The 22,655-nt window shown below is 41.3% G+C and overlaps 1 protein-coding gene across 1 annotated transcript in view; it reads right to left on the minus strand.

Moving 5' to 3' along the window:
• Nucleotides 1-22,655, minus strand: part of WDFY4 (WDFY family member 4) — a 265,260-nt gene that overhangs the window by 203,684 nt on the left and 38,921 nt on the right. The window contains exons 11-12 of the mRNA XM_063086948.1: nt 20,877-21,457; nt 4,242-4,335 (exon numbers count right to left, since the gene is read on the minus strand). Of these exons, the coding sequence (XP_062943018.1) occupies nt 4,242-4,335; nt 20,877-21,457 (675 nt within the window). The remainder of the gene's footprint in view (nt 1-4,241; nt 4,336-20,876; nt 21,458-22,655) is intronic.

Raw genomic sequence — 22,655 nt, forward strand, 5'->3', positions numbered from 1 at the left:
ATGACGAGAGAAAGAAAGAACCACTCTGAGAATTTTGTGCTGCAGCTGCTTTAAGGCTGGAGCTGCTGAGCGCACAGAGCAGGAGCCAGCAAAAGCCACAGCTGTACCCTTCCAATGGAGGTGCTTGAAGGCGGCAGGGGAGAAGAGGGCCTTGGTAGCCCCCAGGCCAGCAGTCCCACCAACAAGGTTTCTGTGAACCCACATAGGACCGAGGAGCCACAACAACTGAAAAAAAGGAGCCACTCAGAGGCCAGTGAGTCATCACAAGGGACTGGAGCACAGCCTGTCCCATGGCAAATGTTTGCAGCATTGGCAGTTGGGGAGACAGGCCCACCCAGGGGAACACTGAGGCACAGCAAGGACAGCTGATTCGCCCCCTAATCAGTCCAGGACCACTCAGAGGAGACTGGTCAGGAATATAGAATTGCAAGGGGTGCAGTTTGATGAAAAGACTCAGGCCCAGACCAGTGTTTCTATACAACCCAGGTGCACTAGATTTCACCAGATCCAGAAGTGCCTGTAAAGTCAATCATTAAAACCTGAGCTGCACAACAAGCCTTCCCTAGGGAACCAGCAGCAAAGCAGCAATTTAACTCAACCACGGGGCTCAAGTGCTGGTCCCCACAAGAAGTCCCACCATTTTAGAAGTAAGAAAAGGACAACAAATTAGTTCCAGTGCAGAGTTTAAGTGGTGGGAACAGCAAATAATCCAACACAGAACTGAAAGATAAAACACAGTACCCACAACCAGAGACAAAGTTTGATAACTAGTAAAGGTCTCATTTCACCAAAGAGCACCTATAATACCTAGAAGGACCAGAAGTCCCCTGGGCTACCAAGCCAGGAAGGGGGGAGGGCCGGGGGCCTCAGCCATGGCCCCCAACACCCTCAACCAGTCCCAAGGATGGGGGCCTCAGGCCTCGGCCACACCCCCCTGACAAGTGCAATCACCCCAGCGACAACCACCAAGCCACTGCAGGAAAAGCCCTGGGCTCTCGTGAGCTGGGGAGGTGGGGGGCTGAGGGCCTCGCCCACACTCCACCCCACCCAAGCAACCAGCTCAGCGGTGACCGGGATGGTGGGGGGCGAGGGCTATTGCCCCATCCCCTTGACATCTGCCCCCAGCCCAGCAATAACCAGGCCACCGCTGGGAGCCCACTGGTCTCCCCTGTGGGAATGTGGTGGGTACCACAGGCCTCAGTCTCACCCCTCCTCCTTCCAATCTCTTCCATCCCATTTCCTTCCCCTTTCCCCTCTCCCTCTCCCTCCCAACTGCTCTACAACATTGTAGAATGTAAAAAAAATAATAATAAAATTTTAAAAATAAAATAAAATAAAATAAATTCGTGACCCACAGAATCATGAGAAATAATGGCATTGTAATTGTCAACTTTTTATCTCATCTTATCCCAGCCTATTCCTTTTCCACAAATGTTAAAAATATGAAATACATTCCATTTACTGTTCTGTGTGTCCCTATTCATTGGTTTCATAACCACTTTATCATTACTCTCCACAAAAGGAACAGGACCCAGAACAAGAGGTACAGTCACCAAGGGTCACGTGGACATGGAACTGGGGTGGCCCTTTCTCTACTCCTGCACCAAACACTGCAGACCATCCTTAGTGGAGATGGTTCCCATCCCTATACCTCAAGGCCCCTGCCCCTCCACTCCGCGGCCCTCACTGATTTTGGACACTTGTAGTATTTTTATCACGTCACTGTCATTTTCAGGCTGTGGTTAATAATGCCAACTAGTTGTCATTTCTTTCTAAAACACATTGCCTCCTTTTTAACTTCTGAACAAAACAAAGCTGGAGCCCTCGTTGCCTCCCAGAGGGGCCAGGCCCGGCTGCTCATTGAGGGAAGCCACTGCTGTGCAGCGGAGGGACCAGGAGACCTGCCACCAGAGGGAACCAGATTTAATACCAGGTTCACTAATTGTGGACCCATAAAAGCCATTTAAATGATTTGAGCCTGGAGATGATAGTGCCCCTGATGTTGCTGTGAGGAGCAAACACACGGGAGGAGGCCTAGCGTCCCACCCGTACACGGTGGCTGCAGGGTTCAGTTTGTGTCCTTGCACCTGCTGCCAGCAAACACAAAGCAGGGCCTCTTCAGCTTCCCCAGCTCTGCCAGTCCCCCGTCAGAGCCTCTGAGATACTTTTTCTTCACACTGAAGTCCTTCTTTAGCCTTTGCCCTGTTCCATTTTGGCACGTCTGTGCGCACACCACTTTGCCTCACTGCGGCCAGGCTGGCAGCTCTGCCAGGACAGAACCTTGACAGTGGCCTCTGACTCTTTGTCTTCCCACTGCCTGTACCCCATTCTTGTGGCCTGTGATTCTGACACAGGGGATGTTCAGTTTCCCTGGATTCAGGTTTCAGGACATGCCTCTGTGTTTCCAGCCACTCCCTATTGTCTCAGGCCCCCTCTTCTGAGCTCTCTCCTAGACGAAAGCTACTGTTGCCAGTCAGACCTATTTTCAGCACCAACAGGGGAAAATGAGACCACAGGGGGATGGATTATGCAAACTCAGTCTCTGGGCATGCTCATTAGAGAAGGGTTATGTAACCCTGGTTATTGAAAGACCTTCCACTATGGGTGGTAGAGAGCACGAAATACTCTTGAGTATGTCTGGTGCATGTGATAGGACTGGACCAATGAACATCCTCCAAGAAGAGACCAACTGAGCATGTGCAAGACTAATGTTACATAACTGGGAAACCACCCTCTTAATTGAATATCCATTAGATAGAGAAACTATAAAAGCCAAATCCCAGCTGAAGGTGGGGTTGTTGTTCACACTCCTGGAGACACCCTGGACTTTGCTGGCTAGGGTGTGTATATTTTACTTTGTATCGAACTTACTTTCAGCAAACAGCTGCTCACTCTCTTGAGCCAGCCTGCACTCTGTACTGAACTTTAAGTATGTGTTTCTTGCTTTTACATTAGACCTGATGTGTGTACTGAGCTTACTTCTGTGTTAGACTTGGTGTGGGCCCTGCTCAGTCTCTGGAGCTATGCTGCACTCTCTCTGTGGAACCTGCATTATCTGTTACATTAAACTCATTCTCACTTTCTACCGTGACTCTGTCCTTGAATTCTTTCTTGGGGTGGAGTCAACAACCTGGTAGGAGGAAAGGGTGGGTTGAGGCTAACTACTGGACCCCCCAGACCCTACCTCCAACATCAATTCTATCTCCGAATATGTCTTTTGACTCCTTGACTCGCTCCTTCACACAGACACCGCGCCACTACAGCTACCACCCTGCATCCTGGCCTGTGGACAGAGCTTCCTGGCTACTGCCCACAACTCCATTCCCAGTCCATTCTCCACCGAACACACAAGGATAATTTTAATACAAAAATCTGATGGCGTCATCCTCCACCCACTTGAGAGAGTCTTCTTCTAATGACTGTGACCTTGTTACCCGCATGTTGGTGAGGGTCCAGCCCACCTTCGCCTGCCACTCCCAACTCTCCAGCTCCCCTCTGCTCGTGCCCCAGCCGCCTGCCACAAGCTCCTTCCTGCCTGGTTCGTAGCTACAGCTCTTTCAGGGTTCTGCCTAAACGTTGCCATCTAAAAGATGGCTTCCCTGACCTCCTCTCCTTCATCCAAATTAGATTTAATTAGGTCTGTCACCACCTCCATTACCATGATTCTCTCTCGGCACCCTGTTTTCCCCCCTTAATATTACCTGTCACAATTAGTAATTGTACATCATCTGTGAGCTCAGTGATTTAGTCTGTTTGCACCATCACCACCTTCCCCACTGCATATGCAGGCTCCCTGGACAGTGTCTGCGTCCACCTGGCTGGCCCTGCATGCCCCACACAGATGCAGGGCCAGGATCTCAGCCAGCGCCCCCAGGATGGATGGATGAAGAGGCTGAGGAGCAAAGGACTCCTGGTCCCACCTGTACCCGGTGCTGTGCTCATCACGTGGAACTTGCCTCATGAAGATTCAATGATTTCCAATTGGTTTTGTTTGGCAGTTGCATTGAGAAGGCCACTTTGCCAACACAAGTGATCTGTTTTGTATTGCCTTGGGAGGACGAGCACAACTCAATCCAGAGTCCAGGACACACTGATGTGTCTCTATAAGAGGTGCTTCCCAAGGGTGGCTCTGCTAATGCAGGGCACTGAGGGCAAAGGTGAGAAAATGGAGTCTCAGGCCAGAAGGAGCTTAAAAGATCAGTCCTGTGAAAAGGACAAAACATGTGTTCATCAACAGGTACCTGTGGGTGATCCGCATGGTTCAACCGAGGTAGCAGCATCACCATGATGCACACGATCCCAGGGTGCATGATCACAGTGTCCCCTTCATCTGTCCTGCAGAGAGAGGAATAGCAGGACATCAGACATGAGCTCTAGTCTCTTCTTCTGTTCACAGACCTTCCTGGATCCTTCTTTCTAGGGCAGATCATGGCACCCAACCTTAGTCTACCAGATGCCTAGAGGACCTGGAACTGCTCCATCTCAGCCTAATTTTCCCCAGCTATACAATGGAGTTGAAAATACCACACTTCCCTCTTAGAGACATGGAATAATGCTTTTGTGCTCATATCACAGCATCTGGCACATAGTTGATGCTCAATAGAAATCAGTTCCCTGGCCCTCTTCCGTTCTCTCCAGATATATGGGAGATTGATAAACTCCCACTTTATATTAAACACACACACACACACACACACACACAGAGCTTCTGGATCCCTTCAAGATGGTGTAAGTTCAGTCTGCTGTGTGCTTCTCCCCTGAATGCAACTCAAGCCCTGATAGAACTCATAGAGTAGCTCTCTGAGACTCTGAAAAGTAAGTGGTAGCAGAGAAGAAATCCAAACTCCAAGTACCATGGAACTGGCAACGGGTATCCTGGGCTTCCCTGCTCTGGAATCCCCTGGTGTAGATGCACAAGTGGCCTAAAACCCAGAATCATGCACCAGGTTCGACAGGATGGAAAGAGCTCCAGGAGAATTCTTCTATTTCTGTTCTGAGGAGTGGGAAAAGAGGCTTCTACAGGTCACAGAATGTGGAGGGAATCTCCTGGGACCTTCTTTGTCTGGTTTCTCCCTTCTGGGCAATTCCAGCATCAGCAGCTTCGGCCAGGCAGGCTCTAAAGCTCTCAGGGGAAAGAAATTTCTCTCTAACCAGAGGAACTGTTGTTCCAAGAGTGTAGGTAAGATCCTTATTGCTTTGTTTTGTCTTTTTCCTCTCCCTGCTTGGCCCCAGGGACAGATGCACTTTCAGGGATGAGTGGAGAAACTAAAACCCCAGATTCCCATACAGAAGAGAAGGAAGGGGACCTGGGGAGCCAGAAAGTGTTAGGGAGAGAATGAAGAGGAAGAGGTTGACAGAATGGGACGACTTAGTTGTGTATTGACCTCTGGGCCTAATTCCCACTGTGCATATGTGGATCTGACCCTAACCAGGGGGCAAGTGGGGAAACAGCAAATCGCCCTGCAAAGTCTCTGAAAACTGAACTCATGCTGGAACCATCATCCACAGAAGGTGGGTAGGAACTTGCAGCCTGAGACTAAATGGGGCAATTGCCTGCTAAAATAAAATAATCAGCATTCTCCAGAAGACACCAACAAGAGCCAGAATTCATAAGATAACATTCAAGACGTCTGGGTTATAACCTAAAATTGCTCAACATAGAAGGAACCAGGGAAATCTCAATATCTCACATGGAAAAAGACAACAGATGTCAATGCTGAGACAACACAGATGTAAGAATTATCAGGCAAAACCTTTAAAGCGGGAATGCAAGTCAAAACTACTTTGAGATACCATCTCACTACAGTTAGGATGGCTAATATCCAAAAGACTGAGAATGATAAATACTGGTGAAGATGAAGAGAAAAAGGACCCCTCCTACACTGTTGGAGGGACTTCAAAATGGTGCAGCCTTTATGGAAAATGGTACGGAGGTTTCACAAACAATTACAGATCGATCTACCATATGACCCAGCTATTCCACTGCTGGGAATATACCCAGAGGAATGGAAATCATGTTGAAGGGATACCTGTACTCCTATGTTTACTGCAGCTCTATATACAGTAGCCAAGAGTTGGAACCAGCCTAAATGCCCATCATCAGATGAGTGGATAAGGAAACTGTGGTATATCTCCACGATGGAATACTATTCTGCTATATATAAAAAAAAAGAAATACTACCATTAGCAGCAACGTGGATAGACTTTGAGAAGATTATATTAAGTGAAATAAGCTGGGCACAGAAGGAGAAATACCACATGTTCTCACTTATTTGTGGGAGCTAATAAAAATAAACAAATAAATATACAAACAAATAAGCGGGGGAAAAAAGACACAACAATTCCTCGAACTTGTTAGGAAAATTGAACAGATGTGAGGTTGATGGGGGAGAGGGAGGGAGGAAAAGGAGGAATTGGTAAAGGAACTCAAAAATCAACTGCATTGCATATTGATAAATTAAAATAAAATAAATAAAGCAGTAATATTAACCAAAGTCCAAGAAATAAGAGTGGACACATTCAAAATGAATGAAAAAGAAGAAAGTCTCAATAAAGAAATGGAAGAAATAGAAAAGAATCAAATATAAATTCAGGAACTGAAACATGCAATAACTGACAAAAAAACTCACTGAATGAGAACAAATGGAAGAATGAGAAGAGAGAAGGAAAAGCCTGTGAACTTGAACAGAGATCAACAGAAAGGGCCCAACCTGAACAAAGAGGAAAAGGATTTTTTAAAATGAAGAGAGCCTCAAGGTCATGTGTCACAATACCAAAGGATCTAACATTCATGTCACCAGAGAAACACATAACCTTAAAGATACAAGAGGCTCAGCAAAACCCAAACAAAATAAACAGAGAAATCCACGCCCAGGCACCTAATAAACTGTTGAACCCTAAAGACAATGAAAAAACTTGAAAGCAGCCAGAGAAAAACAACACATTACATACAGGGGACAACTATTTGAATGACTGTGGATGTTTCCATGAGAAAGCAGAAGGCAGGGAAAGAATATTCTTAAAGTACTGCAGAGAAAATGAAGGCAAAATACATGCATTCCCAGGTGAAAGGAAACAGAATTTCTTGCCATCAGACTTGTTCAAAAAATAACACTGTTAAAAGTTTTTTAGATAGTATGGAAGTAAGAAGGAAAGAAATAAGAAGGAAACTTGGTACTTCAAGAATAAAGAAAGCAATCAAAATGGTAAATATTTGGATAAATATAAAACAACACTTTTTTCCTCCTCTTAAGTTCTTAAGTACACGTGTCACATAACAACAGGGATACACTCTGAGAAATGCATTGTTGGGTGATTTCATCACTGTGGGAACACTATGGAGTGGATTTACATGGTGTAGCCTATGGCTTCCGGGCTTCAAACCTATGCAGCATGTCACTGTACTGAATACTATCGTGAACTATAACACAATGGAGAATATTCATGTATCTAAACATATCTAAATGTAGAAAAGGTACAGTAAAAATACAATATAAAAGGGGTTTTGTGTGTGTGTGTGTGTGTGTGTGTGTGTGTGTGTGTGTTTAAATGGTACACCTACCATGAATGGAGCTTATTGGACTGGATCTTGCTCCGGGTGAGTCAGTGAGTGACTGGTGAGTGTGAGGCTAGGACACTACTGTACACTCCTGTAGGCTTTATAAACACTGCACACTTAGGCTACACCAAATTTATTTTTAAAAAGTAATTGCACTATGACATTACGATGGCTCCAACATCACTGAGGTGATAGGAATTTTCAGCTCCATTATAATCTTATGGGACCTCCATCGTATGTGCGGTCCCTCATTGGAAACATTGTTATGAGGCACATGACTGTATACATGTGATGGTTGAAGGCAAAACTGTATTAGATGTAGTACATACGACAGCCACAACAAACACAGGGGAGGATAAGGGGACCTGCATAAAGGTAAGCTTTCCATAATCCATTTGAAGTAGTAAAATACTAATTCTAAGTAGACTATTAAAAGTTAAGTATGAATAATGTTATTCCTATTGCAAGCTAAAAAATATAGGCAAAGAAGGATAGTCAAAAATTCAATGAATAAATTCAAACCGAATACTAAAATATGTTCAAACTATTTACAAAAATGCAGGGAAAAACAGAGAAACAAAAAAAGAGGGGGGGGGGAAGAGAAAACAAATAATAAAATGGTAGACCTAATTCAAACACATCAATAATTACATTAAATAATTAACAGATGCAAATTCTCAGAATAGAAAAAAAATAAAAGTAAACTGACAAATGAAAGGATAGACGGCCAAATCCTTAATTACAGATGGATACTTCAACAATCTTCTCTCAGTGATTGGTAGAAAAAGTAGACAGAAAATCATCAAAGATATGGAGCTGAACAGCACTGTCAATCAACTGGTGTAGCTGACATTTGCAGAACACTCCACCCAACAACTGCAGAACATACACCCTTTTCAAGTAGTTCCCATGGAACAATTGTCAAAATAGGCTACAAAACAAACTTGAAAACATTTTAAATAAGGAAAATCAAACAAAATATGCCCTCTGATCATCAGAACTAGGTTAAAAATAAATAATACGAAGATAACACAAAATCTCCAAGTACTTCAAAGATAAACATATTCCTAGATAACTTATGGGTCAAAGAGAACATTTTAAGAAAAAAACGTAAATATTTTGAGTTTAAATAAAAGCTCAAAATACATATAAAGAAATATGGGATGCTGCTAAAACAGTGCTTAGAGGGAAATTTATAGAATTTATAGAGTTAAACGCTTACATTACAAAAGAGAAATGCTCTAAAATCAACAATCTAAGCTACCACCTTAAGAGAGTTTTTAAAATATTTAAGAAAAACAAAGCAAGTGGAAGAAAGGCAATAATAAAGATAGTGAAAATCATTAAAATTAAAAACTGAAAAATAATAGAAAAATAAGTAAAAATCTGGTTCTTGGAAAACATTTTAAAAATTGAAAAATCACTACCTAAGCTAACACAGAAAAAAAGAAGACACAAATGATCGATATCAGGAATGAAAGAGAGATTACTGTCATGGACCCACAGACATTAAAGCAATAATAAGAAAATACTACAAAGAAGTGTGCACATAAATCTGACAACTTAGATGAAATAGATCAAATTCTTCCAAAGCCACAAACTACCACAACTCAAGCAAAAAGAAATAACGTGCATAATTTATAGCTATTACAAAAACTGAGTATGTAGTTAAGAACCTTCCCACAAAGAAATCTCCAAGTCCAGTGTTTTCACTGGTGTATTCTACCATACAAATGACACCAATTTATACAACTTCTTTCAAAAAAATAGAGAAGAATGGAACTCTTCCCAGTTCACTATATGAAGCCAAATTACCCAAATATCAAAAGCAGAAAAAGGTGGTACGAGAAAAGAAATCTGCATGCCAGTGTCTATAATGAACACAAGTTAAACAATCCTCAGGAAGTTACTGTTAAATCACATCTAGCTATATATAAAATATGGCCAATTGGGCCTATTCCACAAGTGCAAGGCAGATTCAATATTAAAAAATTGGTCGGTGCAATCCATCATATTAATAAACTAAAGAGGAGCTACATGATCATATCATTTAATGCAGAAAAAACATTTTTAAGATTTGTGATAAAAACTCTCAGTGAATTGGAAGGGATCGTCCATAACCATTTATGGGTATCAAAGAAAATCCACAGGTGATATTGTATTTGATGGCAAAAGACTGAAGACTTTCTCCCTAAGATTAAGAATAAGGCAAGGCCCGTGGCGCACTCGGGAGAGTGCAGCGCTGGGAGCGCAGCGACGCTCCCGCCGCGGGTTCGGATCCTATATAGGAATGGCCGGTGCGCTCACTGGCTGAGAACCGGTCACGAAAAAGCCAAAAAAAAAAAAAGAATAAGGCAAGGATGTCCACTGTCACCGTTCCTATCCAACATCATACTGGAACATACAGGCTGAAAAGGAAGATATAAAACTGTCATGATTCACAGAAGACATGATTGTCTACATAGAAAATCCCAAAGAATCTTTAAAAAAAAAAAAGCTCTAGAACCTAATAAGTGAATTTGGCAAAGTCTCAGGATACATAGTCTACATATGAAAATTAATCATATTCCTATATACTAGAAGTAAAACATTAGAAACTAAAGTATTAAAAAATACTATTTAGAATGGTGCTCCAAAAAAAAAAAAAATCTAATACTTAGGTATAATATAAGAAAACAGTCTCTGTATGATAAATTCTACAGACCTTGGTGAAAGAAATCAAAGACCTAAATAATGGGAGTATACTATCTTTATGGATTGGAAGATTCAGTATAGTTGAGTTGTTGATTCTCTCCAATTGATCTATTGATTTAATGCAATTCCAATAAAAATTCCAGCAGAATTTTTTGCAAATACAGGCGAGCTGGTAATTAACACTTCTATGGCACTAGAACAGCCAAAGACAAAAGAACTAAAATTGCCAAAGCAAATTGAAAAAGGAAAAATAAATTTGGAGTACTCAATTAGCTAATTTGATGACTTATTATAAAGCCACAGTAATCAAGACATTATTGGTGAAAGGCTAGACACACAGATCAATGGAATAGAATATAGTGCAGGAAAAGACTCACACAGATATGGCCTAAAGATACAAAGAAAACTGAATGGAAAAAGAATAATATTTTCAATAAATGACACTGGAAGAATTGGACATCCATATGCAAAAAAAAAAAAAAAAATCTCAACCGAAACCTCACACCTTGTACAAAAAGTAACTCAAAATGGATTATAGACCTATAAAACTTTTAGAAGAAAAACGTATGAGAAAATCTTCATGACACTGGATTAGGAAAAGATATGACATAAAAGCATGATCCATAAAAGAAAAAAATTGATGAACTGGACTTCATCAAAATTAAAAACTTTTGATCTCTGAAAGACCCTGTTTAAAAATGAAAAGATAAGCTAAAGGCTACTGACGCACATACATGATGAATCACAAGGTCTTAGGCTAAGTGAGGTAAATTGGTCTCACGAGATTACACATGTATGTTTCCTTGTACTGGTATTCTGGAAAAGACAAAACTAGAGAAAGGTCAGTGGTTGCTGGGGTCTGGGGTGGAGAAAAGGCTTTACTATGTGGGGTAACACTTAGGAGCTATTTGAGGTAATGGGACTGTTCTGTTTCTTGATTGTGGTGGTGGTCACATGACTCTACACATGAATTAGAACCCATAGAACTGTACAACAAAAAAGATGCTTGTACTGTCTGTAAATTGAAATAATAATAATAATAATAATAAAGTACAACATTAATCCCAAATTATAAACATTTGATTTTCAAACACCCTGCCCATAGTCCCACTCCCACACTCTGAGATTGTTCTAAGCACCATTAGCCCTCAAGTCACTGAGGTGCCCAAGAGTGCACTTGGGGTTAATTTATTCAGTTCAACTGGACAAATATTTATTGACCATTCACTGTTTTCTGGGCATTATTCAGAAACTTTGAAAACATCTATAAACTAAAGAAACTTAAACCCATGACTGGGGTGTGAGGGGAGGGGTGTAGATAATAAAGATAAGCCTAGTAAAGAAGTAAATTATAAATAATAATTATTATTATATAATATAGGATAATATATTAATATATGATGTAATAATATAATAATGAATAAGTAAATTAAGTTGTATGAAGAAAGATGATAACTGCTATTGGGAAAAAAACTGGGAGAAAGGAGAATTGAGAGTGCTTGGGAGGAAAAAGGGAAAAATTTTGCAATTTTAATTTGAGTGGCAGGATTGGCATCTTTGAGAAGATGACATTTGAGCAGACTTGAAAGACAGGATCCAGATATCCAGAGGGGAAGTATTTCAAGCAAAGAAAACAGCCATTGCAAAGGCCCCAAAGTGGGAGGATGTCTGTCATACTCATCAAGGAGCAAGGTAGCCTGTATTAGTTCCCTAACACCAAAGCCACACAAAGACAACACAGAAAAGAAAACTACAGACCAATATCCCTTATGAATATGCATGCAAAAATCCTAAACAAAATACTAGCAAACTGAATCCTACAGCATATTAAAAGGATTAAACACCATGGCCAAGTAGAGTTTATCCCAGAACTGCAAGAGTGGTTCACCATGAGAAAATTGATCAGTATAATACACCACATTAATAGACAAAGGAAAAAAATCACATGATCATCCCAACTGATGCATGAAGAACATTTGACAAAATCCAAGACTCCTTCCTGATAAAAACACTCAGAAAACTAGAAATAGACAGGAACTTCCTCAACATGATAAAGAGAATTTACGAAAAGCCCACAGCTGGCATTAAACTAAATGGTGAACACGCATCCTCAAATTCATGTGAAATTTCAGAAAACTGTAAGTACTCAAAACAATGTTTTAAAAGAAGAACAAAGTTGGACAACTTACACTTCTGGAGTTCAAACTTACTACAAAGCTACAGTAATCAAAACAGTGTGGTACTGGCATGAGGATAGACATATAGACCAATGGAATTGAACTGAGAACCCAGAAATCAACTCATACATCTATAGCCACTTGATTTTTAGCAGGAGTACTCAAACCATTCAAGAACGAATTCTTCAGCAAATGGTGCTGTTGAAACAGGTGGATTGCCATAGGCAAAAGTTGAACCCTTGCCTCACACTGTATACAAAAATTAACCCAAAATGGATCAAAGCTCTAAATGTAAGAGCTGAAGCCATAAAACTTTTAGGAGAAAACATAGAGATAAATCATAATGATCTCGGATTTGGCAATGGATTATTGCATATGATGCCAAAAGAACAAGCAACAAAAGAAAAAAATAAACCGAACTTCAAAATTAAAAAGTTTCATGTATCAAAGGACATTATTAAAAACGTGAAAGGACAACCTAAAGAATAGGAGAAAATATTTGCAAATCATATATCTGACAAGGGCCTAGTATCCATAATATATAAAGAAATCATACAACTTAATAACAAAAAGAGAGAAAACTCAATTAAAAAATGGGCCAAGGACTTGAATAGACAATTCTCCAAAGAAAATATGCAAGTGGCCAACAAGAGCATAAAAGGATACTTGACATTATTAGCCATTAGTGAAATGAGAGTCAAAATCACAATGAGATACCACTTCATACCCACTAGAATGGCTATAATTAAAAATAAAATTTAAAAAAAAAAGAAAATAAGTGTTGACAAGCATGGGGAGAAATCGGAACCCTCATAAATTGCAGATGGAAATATAAAATTGGTTCAGCTGCTGTGGAAAACTGACAGTTTGGCAGTTTCTCAGTAAGTTAAACATAGAATTACTATTTGACCCAGCAATTCTACTCCTAGGTACACAATCAAAAAAACTTGAAAACAGGTGCTCAGACAAATACATGCACATGAATGTTCACAGCAGCACTATTTACAATAGCCAAAAGATGGAAAAAAACCAAATGTCTATCAATAAATGAATGGGTAAATTGAAATAATAACAATAATAAAGTACAACATTAATCCCAAATTATGGTATACCAGTACAATGGAATATTATTTACCCTTAAAAAGAAAGGAAGTACTCATACATGTTATGATGTGAATGAACCTCAAAAACATTATGCTACATCAAAGAAGCCAGACACAAAAAGCCACATATTGTATGATTCCACGTCCAGAACAGGTAAATTCACAGCGACAGAAAGCAGGTCGGTGGCTAACTGGGGACTAAGGAAAGAGACGGAGATGAGTATGAGTCTTCCTGCTGGGGTGATGAAAATGTTTTGCAACTAGATAGAGGTGTTTGTTGCACAACATTGTGGATGCACTGGATGCCTCTGAAGTGTTCGCTTTTAAACTGTTAATTTTATACTATGTGAATTTCACCTCAGTAAAAAAAAAAAATAAGATGCTTTTTGGAAACTTTCAAAGGAAAAGATACTGCCTGCAACAAGAGTTCTCAGACTTTAATGTGCTTATACATAACAAGAGGAGTTTTTTAAAAAACAGATCACTAAACTCCAACCCCAGAGACTGTGATTCAGGAAATCCGATTTGTATGACTGCATTTTTCCATAGCTCTGCAACGGATTCAGATGCGGGTGGTTGAGAAGCGTTGCTCTAATGTAGGATCACAAGAGCAGGAATGAAGGTAGAGGTTCTGCAGGAATGAAGGTAGAGGTTCTGGATCCCAAGGAGGGTGGATGCTGGTACCCCATCTGACCCAGCATTCCCCAATGGCTTTGTCTCGTGGGTGTAACCGAAAGTTATAATCCAAAAGTACACAGTTACCTGTATTTTGGGGAGCACAGTGGTGGTGGTGGGAGAGGGTACTCGGACAAATTTTGCATCTCATTTGAAGAACCGTAGAAACCTGAGCAGGGGTGTGAACCAACGAAATCTCAACACATCGTACAGTCCCTGAGCCTGGCTATCCATACTTGCCACCCACGGCAGCAGCATGCCAGAGAGGAGGCTGCTCTATCCTGGTATTTGTCCTGTTTAGATATAGAAGTCAGACTGTCCCCTATCTGGACTGTATCCAAATTCAGAGGCAGGATTGATACCCTGTCTCCTCTAAGGCCTGTAGATTCTTGAGTGATTCTTTAGAAAATTAAAAGCAATATGGTCTCATTTTGGCAGTTCATGCTGATACTCCAGACAGCCACTCATGATCACAAGGGGACATTGTTTCAACAGGAATGATTGGGACAACGCTGCAGGATGACCTGCAGCAGAGGAGGACAAGGCGCTGATTCGGGGCTCTGGTCTGCAGAGCGTTGACTAGGGCAGACCACATTCCTGTTGAGACGACCTCCCGTGATGGAGAGGAGGTACAGCCACAACTAAGTCCAAGGTACAGGCAATTAGCCTTGTTCCTTTTACTGACATAAGGAATAAAAGTCACCCGCAAGCCTGGTAGGGGCTGGGAGAGGTCATATGCTAAGGCAAGAACCAAAAAGGAGCAGAGATACCCCTGCATTGAAAGGAGCTCCTCTCTAGGCTATACGGAGGCCCAGTTGCAGAAAGTGGTCCTTGTAACCCTCAACCCCATCATGCCACAGCCTGCCTAGAGATCTCCATGGTTCCACATCTCCTGTAGGATAAAACTGGAATGGCCTCATGTGGTGAATGTGCAAAGCCCACCACGGCCTGACGCTGCAACCTCCTTCATCTCCAGACCCGCAGATGGCTGTGGATTGGCTGTTGGGAAGTATGTTGTCCACTGCTGTCACAGGATCTACTAAGTAGCTGGGAAGGTCAGCATATATGATCGGAACCACAGCTGACATTTATTGGACTCCACCGCACGACATCTGTGTGTATGTGTGATGTGTGTGCATATGCGTGTGGTTGTGTGTGGCATATGGGTTTAGTGTGGAGGTGTATGTGGTATGTGTGTATGTTTCATAGAGATGACACATGTATTTTGGAAATCACAGATATACTTTTGGAATTACATAATATATAACCTCTATTTTCTGAGAAATGTTACTTAAATTGTAGTTGCTATATAGATTAAATGAACTGAAGAGAAGTTCATTGTGAAGAGCCAGGCAAGGTGTCTGCATATACGTGCTCAGTAAACAGCAGCTGTGATCACTCTAGCGATCACCATTATCATCTTCAATCCTGACCTCACAGCAGCCCTCAAAGTAGATACTGTAATTATTCCTGCCATCAGTTCAGGAAATTAAAGATTAGAGAACTATAGGAGCTGACCCAAGGAACACAGCAACTAAGGCATAGAGAGCTGGCCTGACTCCAAGGCCCACAGCTTCTTCCCCTCCTTTCTGAAGATCAGGATCCACTTTGCAGAAGGCAGGACTGGGCAAAGCCACCTGCCCAAGGAGAAGCGGCATCAGTGGTAGGGCAGAGATGAGCACCCTGCCTCTGGTTCCCAGTCCACTGGTCTGCCCTTTACCCGCAGACTCTCTGGAGAGACCAGGGTTTCGCTTCCTAGTCTCCGACCACTAGGGAAAGTCAAGGGTCAGGTATCTTTTTAATGAGGAAAAAAATGCTCTGTTATGAAATATGACTCTTACTCATTTTTTAAATTAGTCATTACAAAACAAAAATGACATTTGATACAGAAGTTATCTGTAAAGAATCAGGACTGGTGCAATCTATAGGTTAGAGCCTGAACTTAAAACTGCAGGCTATCACATCAGAATATTTAGCAAACCATCACTGTTATTGTGGGAGCATCAGGAAAACGTAGGAAGAACACACACACACACACACATGCGTGCACACACACACACACAAACAGGCTTTGGAGGTAGATCTGGATTCAAATTCTGGCCCCATCACTTACAAAATGTGTTACCTTTAGCCATGTTACTTACACTTTCTCAGTCTTAACTTCCTTTTTGGTAAAATTTCAAAATTTGGGAGGAAAATAAATGAAAATAAGCATTTAGTACTCAGCCCCCAGAAACATTCAACAAACGACTATTGCTTTTCATCACCCAATACTGCTTACTAAATGTCCTTTGGTGCTGACAAATACTCCCCTGCCCTCTGAGAGCTTGTGGATCTCAGTTTCTGTACTGAGGTCTCAAGTTGACCTGCATGTTGTCAGTGTAGCCAGGGCAAAGGCCTCCTCAGGGAGCTCCCTGGAATATAGAGATCAGGAAACCCACAGTCGGAATTCTTCCTAAGACAAAGAAGGGCCTGGGAACCTGGCCAAGGCCTGGCTCAAAAGGGCAACTGCAGCCTCACTGGGGCTTTTCCATATCTGCAGAAGAGCAGGATGACCAGAATGAGGAGGGTTTGCAGGGAGCCCAGGAAAAGGAAAACCCTGGAGTGGGACTCACCATCAGAAATCATACACCACACAAGCAACTTTCAGTGACAGCCACAGAAACAGCAGATTGTAGAATCAGACTCTCAAAATACACAGAAGAAAAAATAATTATGATTCATATGTCTGAAGAAATAAAAGAGACAAATAAGAACAAGGAAAGAGCTATAAAATCAACAAGTTGATTTGAAAAAGAACCAAACAGTAGATCTAGAAATATAAAATATGATCATTAGAATTTAAAAAGCAAAACCTAAATCACTGGATTAAATATCAGATTAGACACAGCTAATAGGAGACTCAATGAGTTGGAAGAAAAAATCAGAAGAAATCGTGCAGAAGAGACCACAGAGAGACAAAGAGATGAAAAAATTGTGGAAAAGAGATTAATAGACATAGAGGATAAAATGAAAAAGTAATGCATGCGTCTGATTGTTATAGTTACAAAAAGGACATAACAGAAAAAAAGGTGGAGAAGAGGTAATCAACGAGAATATCAAGAATTGATGAAAAACACTGATTACCAGAATCAGGAATACCAATGGATAATGAGCAGAATAAGTTTAAAAATTAATCCACATTAAAATACATGATTGTGTAACTACAGAACAAGAATGGTGAAGATCTTAAAAGCAGCCAGAAAAAAAATGACAAATTACCTTCAAAGAAGAGCAATAAAAACATAGCTAATTCCTTAATGGCAACAATGAAATCCGACAGCTTATGGAGACATTTAATGTGCTGTGAGAAAATAACTGTCAACCAAGAAATGTATACCCAGAAAAACTTGCAGTGATTAAGGAGAAAATGAAGACATTTTCAGATAAATAAAAATCAACAGAGTTGACCAAGAGCAGACCCTCACTCAAGAAAATCTAACAATGTATGAGGGCTCTTCAAAAAGTTCATGAAAAAATAGAATTAAAAGATAACATGAATCCATGAACTTTTTGAAGACCCCTTGTACTATAAGTGGAAAATAATTCCCAATGGATGGGTACAGGTGCAAGAAAGAATGGTGAGCACAGATACTGAAAGAATGAAATCTAAATAAACTTCATAGAATGATAATAATAAATGTTTTATTTGATGAATTAGCTAAAATAAGATGGAATTAAAATATTCATAACAGTAATGTACACATTAGAAAAGGGCAATAATATTTAAGTGTTCTAAGGTCTTTATGTATTAATTGCAAGGAGGATAAATATTATTTAACTTTAAACATTAAATAACATTACATTTTTTTCAGAATAACCACTAAAAGACTAATTATAGAGAGTATAAGTCCAAACTAGCAGATGGAAAAAAAACAAAAAAACAAAACAAACAAACAAAAAAAAACACTGAAATAATTCAGAAGACAAGAAAACAAAAGTAAAAAGTGGGACAAATGGAAAAATATAAAATAGGAAAGCAGAAATTATCCCAAATATATATAAATAATAAAATAAAATGTAAACAAATCATATTCTCGAGTTAAATGACAAAAATACCCCCCAGCTTTAAAAACAAAGTAAAGCAAAACAAAAATAGCTCTGTATTGTTTACAAGAGAAACACCTAAAACATAGAGACGGGACACAGAAATGTTATAACAAATGATTTTTTTAAAAAATCCTGGCACATACTAACCAAAAGAAACCTGATATAGTCCTATTATTATTAATAAAATTGGAATTAAGGCAAAGTGTGCTGCTAGAGATAAAAAAAGATCACCATATAATAATAAAATTTTAGACTCCATAAGTATATAAAAATTCTAAATTTGTATGATTCTTATAGCCTCAATTAGATGTAAAGCAAAAAATAACAGAAATTAACATATCTACCATTACAATAAGAGATTTTTAAAGTATCTTTCTCAATAACTAACATGTCAAGCAGATTGAAGAATTTAATGATAGGGGAAATTTGAACTAAACAATTGGCTAATTGATCCAGTGGATATAAATGGAACATAGAACCTGACAATTGGAGAACATGCATTCTTTATGAAACACACATGGCATATTTACGAAAATGTTCCACCCTGGGGACCATGAAGCCAACCTCGACTAATTTCAAAGGATGAAAATCACATAGCCCACCTTCTATCACCATGATAAAGTTAGACGTCAATAACAAAAAGATGCCCGGAAACACTCCGTAACCTTGGAAATTCAAAATTCAAGCAACACTCAAGAGTCAACTATCAATCCTAAGAGAAATTAGAAAAATATTTAGTACTAAATAATATCGAAACTAAAACTTATGAGTTACAGAGAAATTTGTATTTAAAAAGAAGACTGAAGGGCCGACCCCGTGGCACACTCGGGGGAGTGCGGCGCTGGGAGCGCAGCGACGCTCCCGCTGCGGGTTTGGATCCTATATAGGGATGGCCGGTGCACTCACTGGCTGAGTGCCGGTCACAAAAAAATAAATAAATAAATAAAAATAATAATAATAAAATAAAATAAAAAGAAGACTGAAAATTAGTATCCTAATTGTCCAAGTTAAGAAAAAAATACCAGAATAAGCCCAAAGTTAGAAGGAAATAATAAAAACAAAAATAACAAAATAGAAAGTTTAAGTAGGAAATGGGAAAAGCCAAAAGTTGGTTCGTAGGACACACTAAAAATTAAACCTCTGGCAAGAATGCTGAAGGGAAGAGTAAGAGAAGACGTAACTGATGTTAAGAATGAGAGCTGGGAACAGCACAGCTGCTAAGGGAGATAAACGTAGGAAGCTGTTGAGAGCAGCCTGTGCCAATAAATCAAAACTTAGAGGAAATGGGAGGATAAACTTGAAAAATAACTTACCAAGAATAACTCAGGAATAAATAGAAATTTATTCTCACAAGAAGAAATCTCACAAGAAAACAACAGGCTCACGAGGTTCTGCTGGCAAGTTCTGTCACATAGCTAAGGAAGAGACATAAACAATCTTTACATAAACTCTTCCAGAGAACAGAAGCGGAGCACCGTCCAAGTCCAATATGAGGCTAGCACGAGTTTGATAATAAAAAGTCAGGAGACGAGAAGGAAAACCCAAACTCTCTCGTGAACACAATGCAAACATCCTTTTCAGAACTTAGCAAATCAAATTCAGCAATAAATATTTCACGAGCAAGTTGGTTTGTGCAGGAATGCAACATTAGGAAACCAATTACTTTATCAAATTAACCAATGAAACAAACAAAAAAACCCTTATGATTATCTTGGTATGGGGAGATTTAACATCTGTCCCCCTCACCACCAGCCCCCAGCATCGAAGTCTGGTAAATGGGGCCTCTCCTTAGATAAAAATGTGCAGTGTCTTTCAGAAGGATAGTTTATTGCAATATTAGTGTTGTTATTGCTGCTTTAGCAGAATGAAAAAAGACACCAACTATTTCTGTTGTGTTCTTTTGTTTTCTCTCCCATCCCAAGGGGGTGTGTAGATGGTTCTTTGTGCTCTCTTGCTTTAGTGGAATTCTGTTCCAGCAATGAAAGTAAAAAGTTGTTTACAAAAGTCTGAACTCTCTGAGGGGTTTGGTCTGCCAAAGTAAGAGGAGAGAGATTGTCTGTCAAGGAGAGAGGAAGCAACAAGAAAAAACAGAAAAAGCCCCATGATTGGGAAAGATACAGTAGTTTGTGTCCTGCAAATTGAAGGAACTCACCCCACAGCCAGGCAAGGAGGAGACAGGACCTCAGAAGGCAAAAGCTGCCTGGCACACCTAGGGAGGCTGAGCCCAGCATCATGGCTCCCCGGAGCAGTGAAGGTCCCAAAGGAGAAAGTGAGTCTATCAGCAAGTTGTGCCCTCGGTTGCTGGGCATCCTGCAAGCCTTGCTGGTTCTTACAGGACTCAACAACATCCTCCAACCCTGTACTGACTCAAGATTGAATTTTCTTCCAGCTCCCAGGATAGGTAAGCTTTGAGTCAGAGCTAACTTGATTTAAAGAAAGAAAGCCAAGTGACACTTCCGTACACCCAATCTGTTAACTGGGCCTTCCTACCTAAGGCACATACGCAGGACGATTGAGTAAGAAAAGGGAAACGGAGACACACTGATGACCCCAGGGCAGAAAAAGGCATCAGAGCTCTACCTCTCCTGCAGGTTTGGCCACTGCTTGAAGCTGCCTTTGGGGTCACTGCCGGTGTCCTCCTTCTGGGCATCCATGACCTGCTCCTGCCCAGCCCTCGGGGACTCCTTCGGGTCCCAGTGCAGGTGGAGCGTGCCCCTGGCCATGCTGTCCAGAAAGCTGAGGATCTGGAGGCAGCTCTGCATGCTGGGTGGGAGTGGGCTGTAGGAGGCAAAGGCAGCACTCAGCAAGTCAGCAAATGGCCTGGGCTTTGTGTCAGCCCAGGAGGGCAGAGGGGCTCCCTCTTCCTCTGGGGCCCCAAAACAGCCCAGCAAGCAGAGGTCCTCGGCCAGCTTCTCGAAGAGCCCGTTCCTCCTGAAGAAGTCCCCGTTGACAGGGTCCAGGTGCAGTGCCGCAGATAGGGCACAGAGCGTGTGCAGCACCAGCTCCAGGGTCTGGCTGGGGGACACCGCTCCCCACGTCTGCAGCGGGGGTCCGTGGAGGGAGCCCTCCAGGTCGGAGAGCAGGGACAGCAGCCCGTTGAACCCGCTGGAGACTCTGAAAGCAGCACGGCCCTTGGCAGTCTCCAGGATCCGGAGGAGAGACTGAAATACCAAGCACATGAAAATGAATCAACCCTGGGAGGCAGGTTAATGCTGAGCTCACACACATATCTGCCTAAGCATCCCGTGCACTCTTTCCTGCTCAGCTCCATCCGAGCAATGAGCTCGAGGACGACTCTGGAACATCAAGATATCCATACTGTTCCTCTTATGTTTAGGTTTAGGTTGCCCATAGGTGCCTTCTTTCAAATGGCCCCTCTTAAAGCCTCTGCTAATTTAAAGGGTTGATTTAAGTGTCTGGCATCTTGACATCAATGCGTCTCCCTCCAGAAGGCAGTTCTCTGACTCCTCAGTCATGCTCACCGCAGGACAAGTGCGTGCACAGCGCCTCCCATTGCCCTGATCAAAACTCTCATCACACTCTACTGCAGCTACTTGAAAACTGCCTCAGCTCTCCACCAGACTGAAGCTCACGAGACCAGGAACCAGATCTGGTTCACTCAAAGCACACACTTGATGAGAATTCTCTACAAGAGTGGAACGAACCATCTCTTGTATTGTACAGAAGACCCACAGTGGAATCCATACAGAAGCAACTTATTATTCTCAATCTCCCTCTCTGTGCAACATGGCTACATCTATTAAATGAGGAGAGATTGTAAAATGAATCTACTTAAAACCTACTGTGAAAAGAAGATAGTTTCAGGGAAAAGAGAGATCTTCAACTGAATGAAATGCATGGGTACAACACATAAAAATCAGTGGACAAAGAGAAAGCTGGTAGCTCAGAAAAAAAGAAAGAGAAGGGACTGGGTTTTAAAACTCTCTTACATAGAAAGTCAAATAGAAACAGTAAAGTTACAGGTACTATGAGATATGAAGTCATGCACTTTCGGAGGAAAGGTAATTTTCCAGTTTGCCTGAAGTTGGATGTCACCCCCAAAGTTAATCCCCACTGAAACTGTTGAGGGTAGGAAATCCTATTATGGTAATTGAAAGGTGGGGCCTTGAAGAGGTGATTAGACTGTGGAACCATGCCATAATGAATGGATCAATAATAGTGGTCAGGGGCGTGGTTCTGAGGGCTTTAAAAGGAGAGCCCTTTTCCTTTTTTAAAAAGAGACCCGAGAGTCTCTCTCTCTCTGCTCTGCCATTTTCTGCCATGTGAGACCCCTGCATTGCTGTAAAGCCACCACCAAGAGCCTCACCAGACGTGCTCCCCGGACTTTGGATTTCCCCA

Source organism: Cynocephalus volans, chromosome 2 (assembly GCF_027409185.1).
Source record: "Cynocephalus volans isolate mCynVol1 chromosome 2, mCynVol1.pri, whole genome shotgun sequence".
NCBI classification, from domain to species: domain Eukaryota; kingdom Metazoa; phylum Chordata; class Mammalia; order Dermoptera; family Cynocephalidae; genus Cynocephalus; species Cynocephalus volans.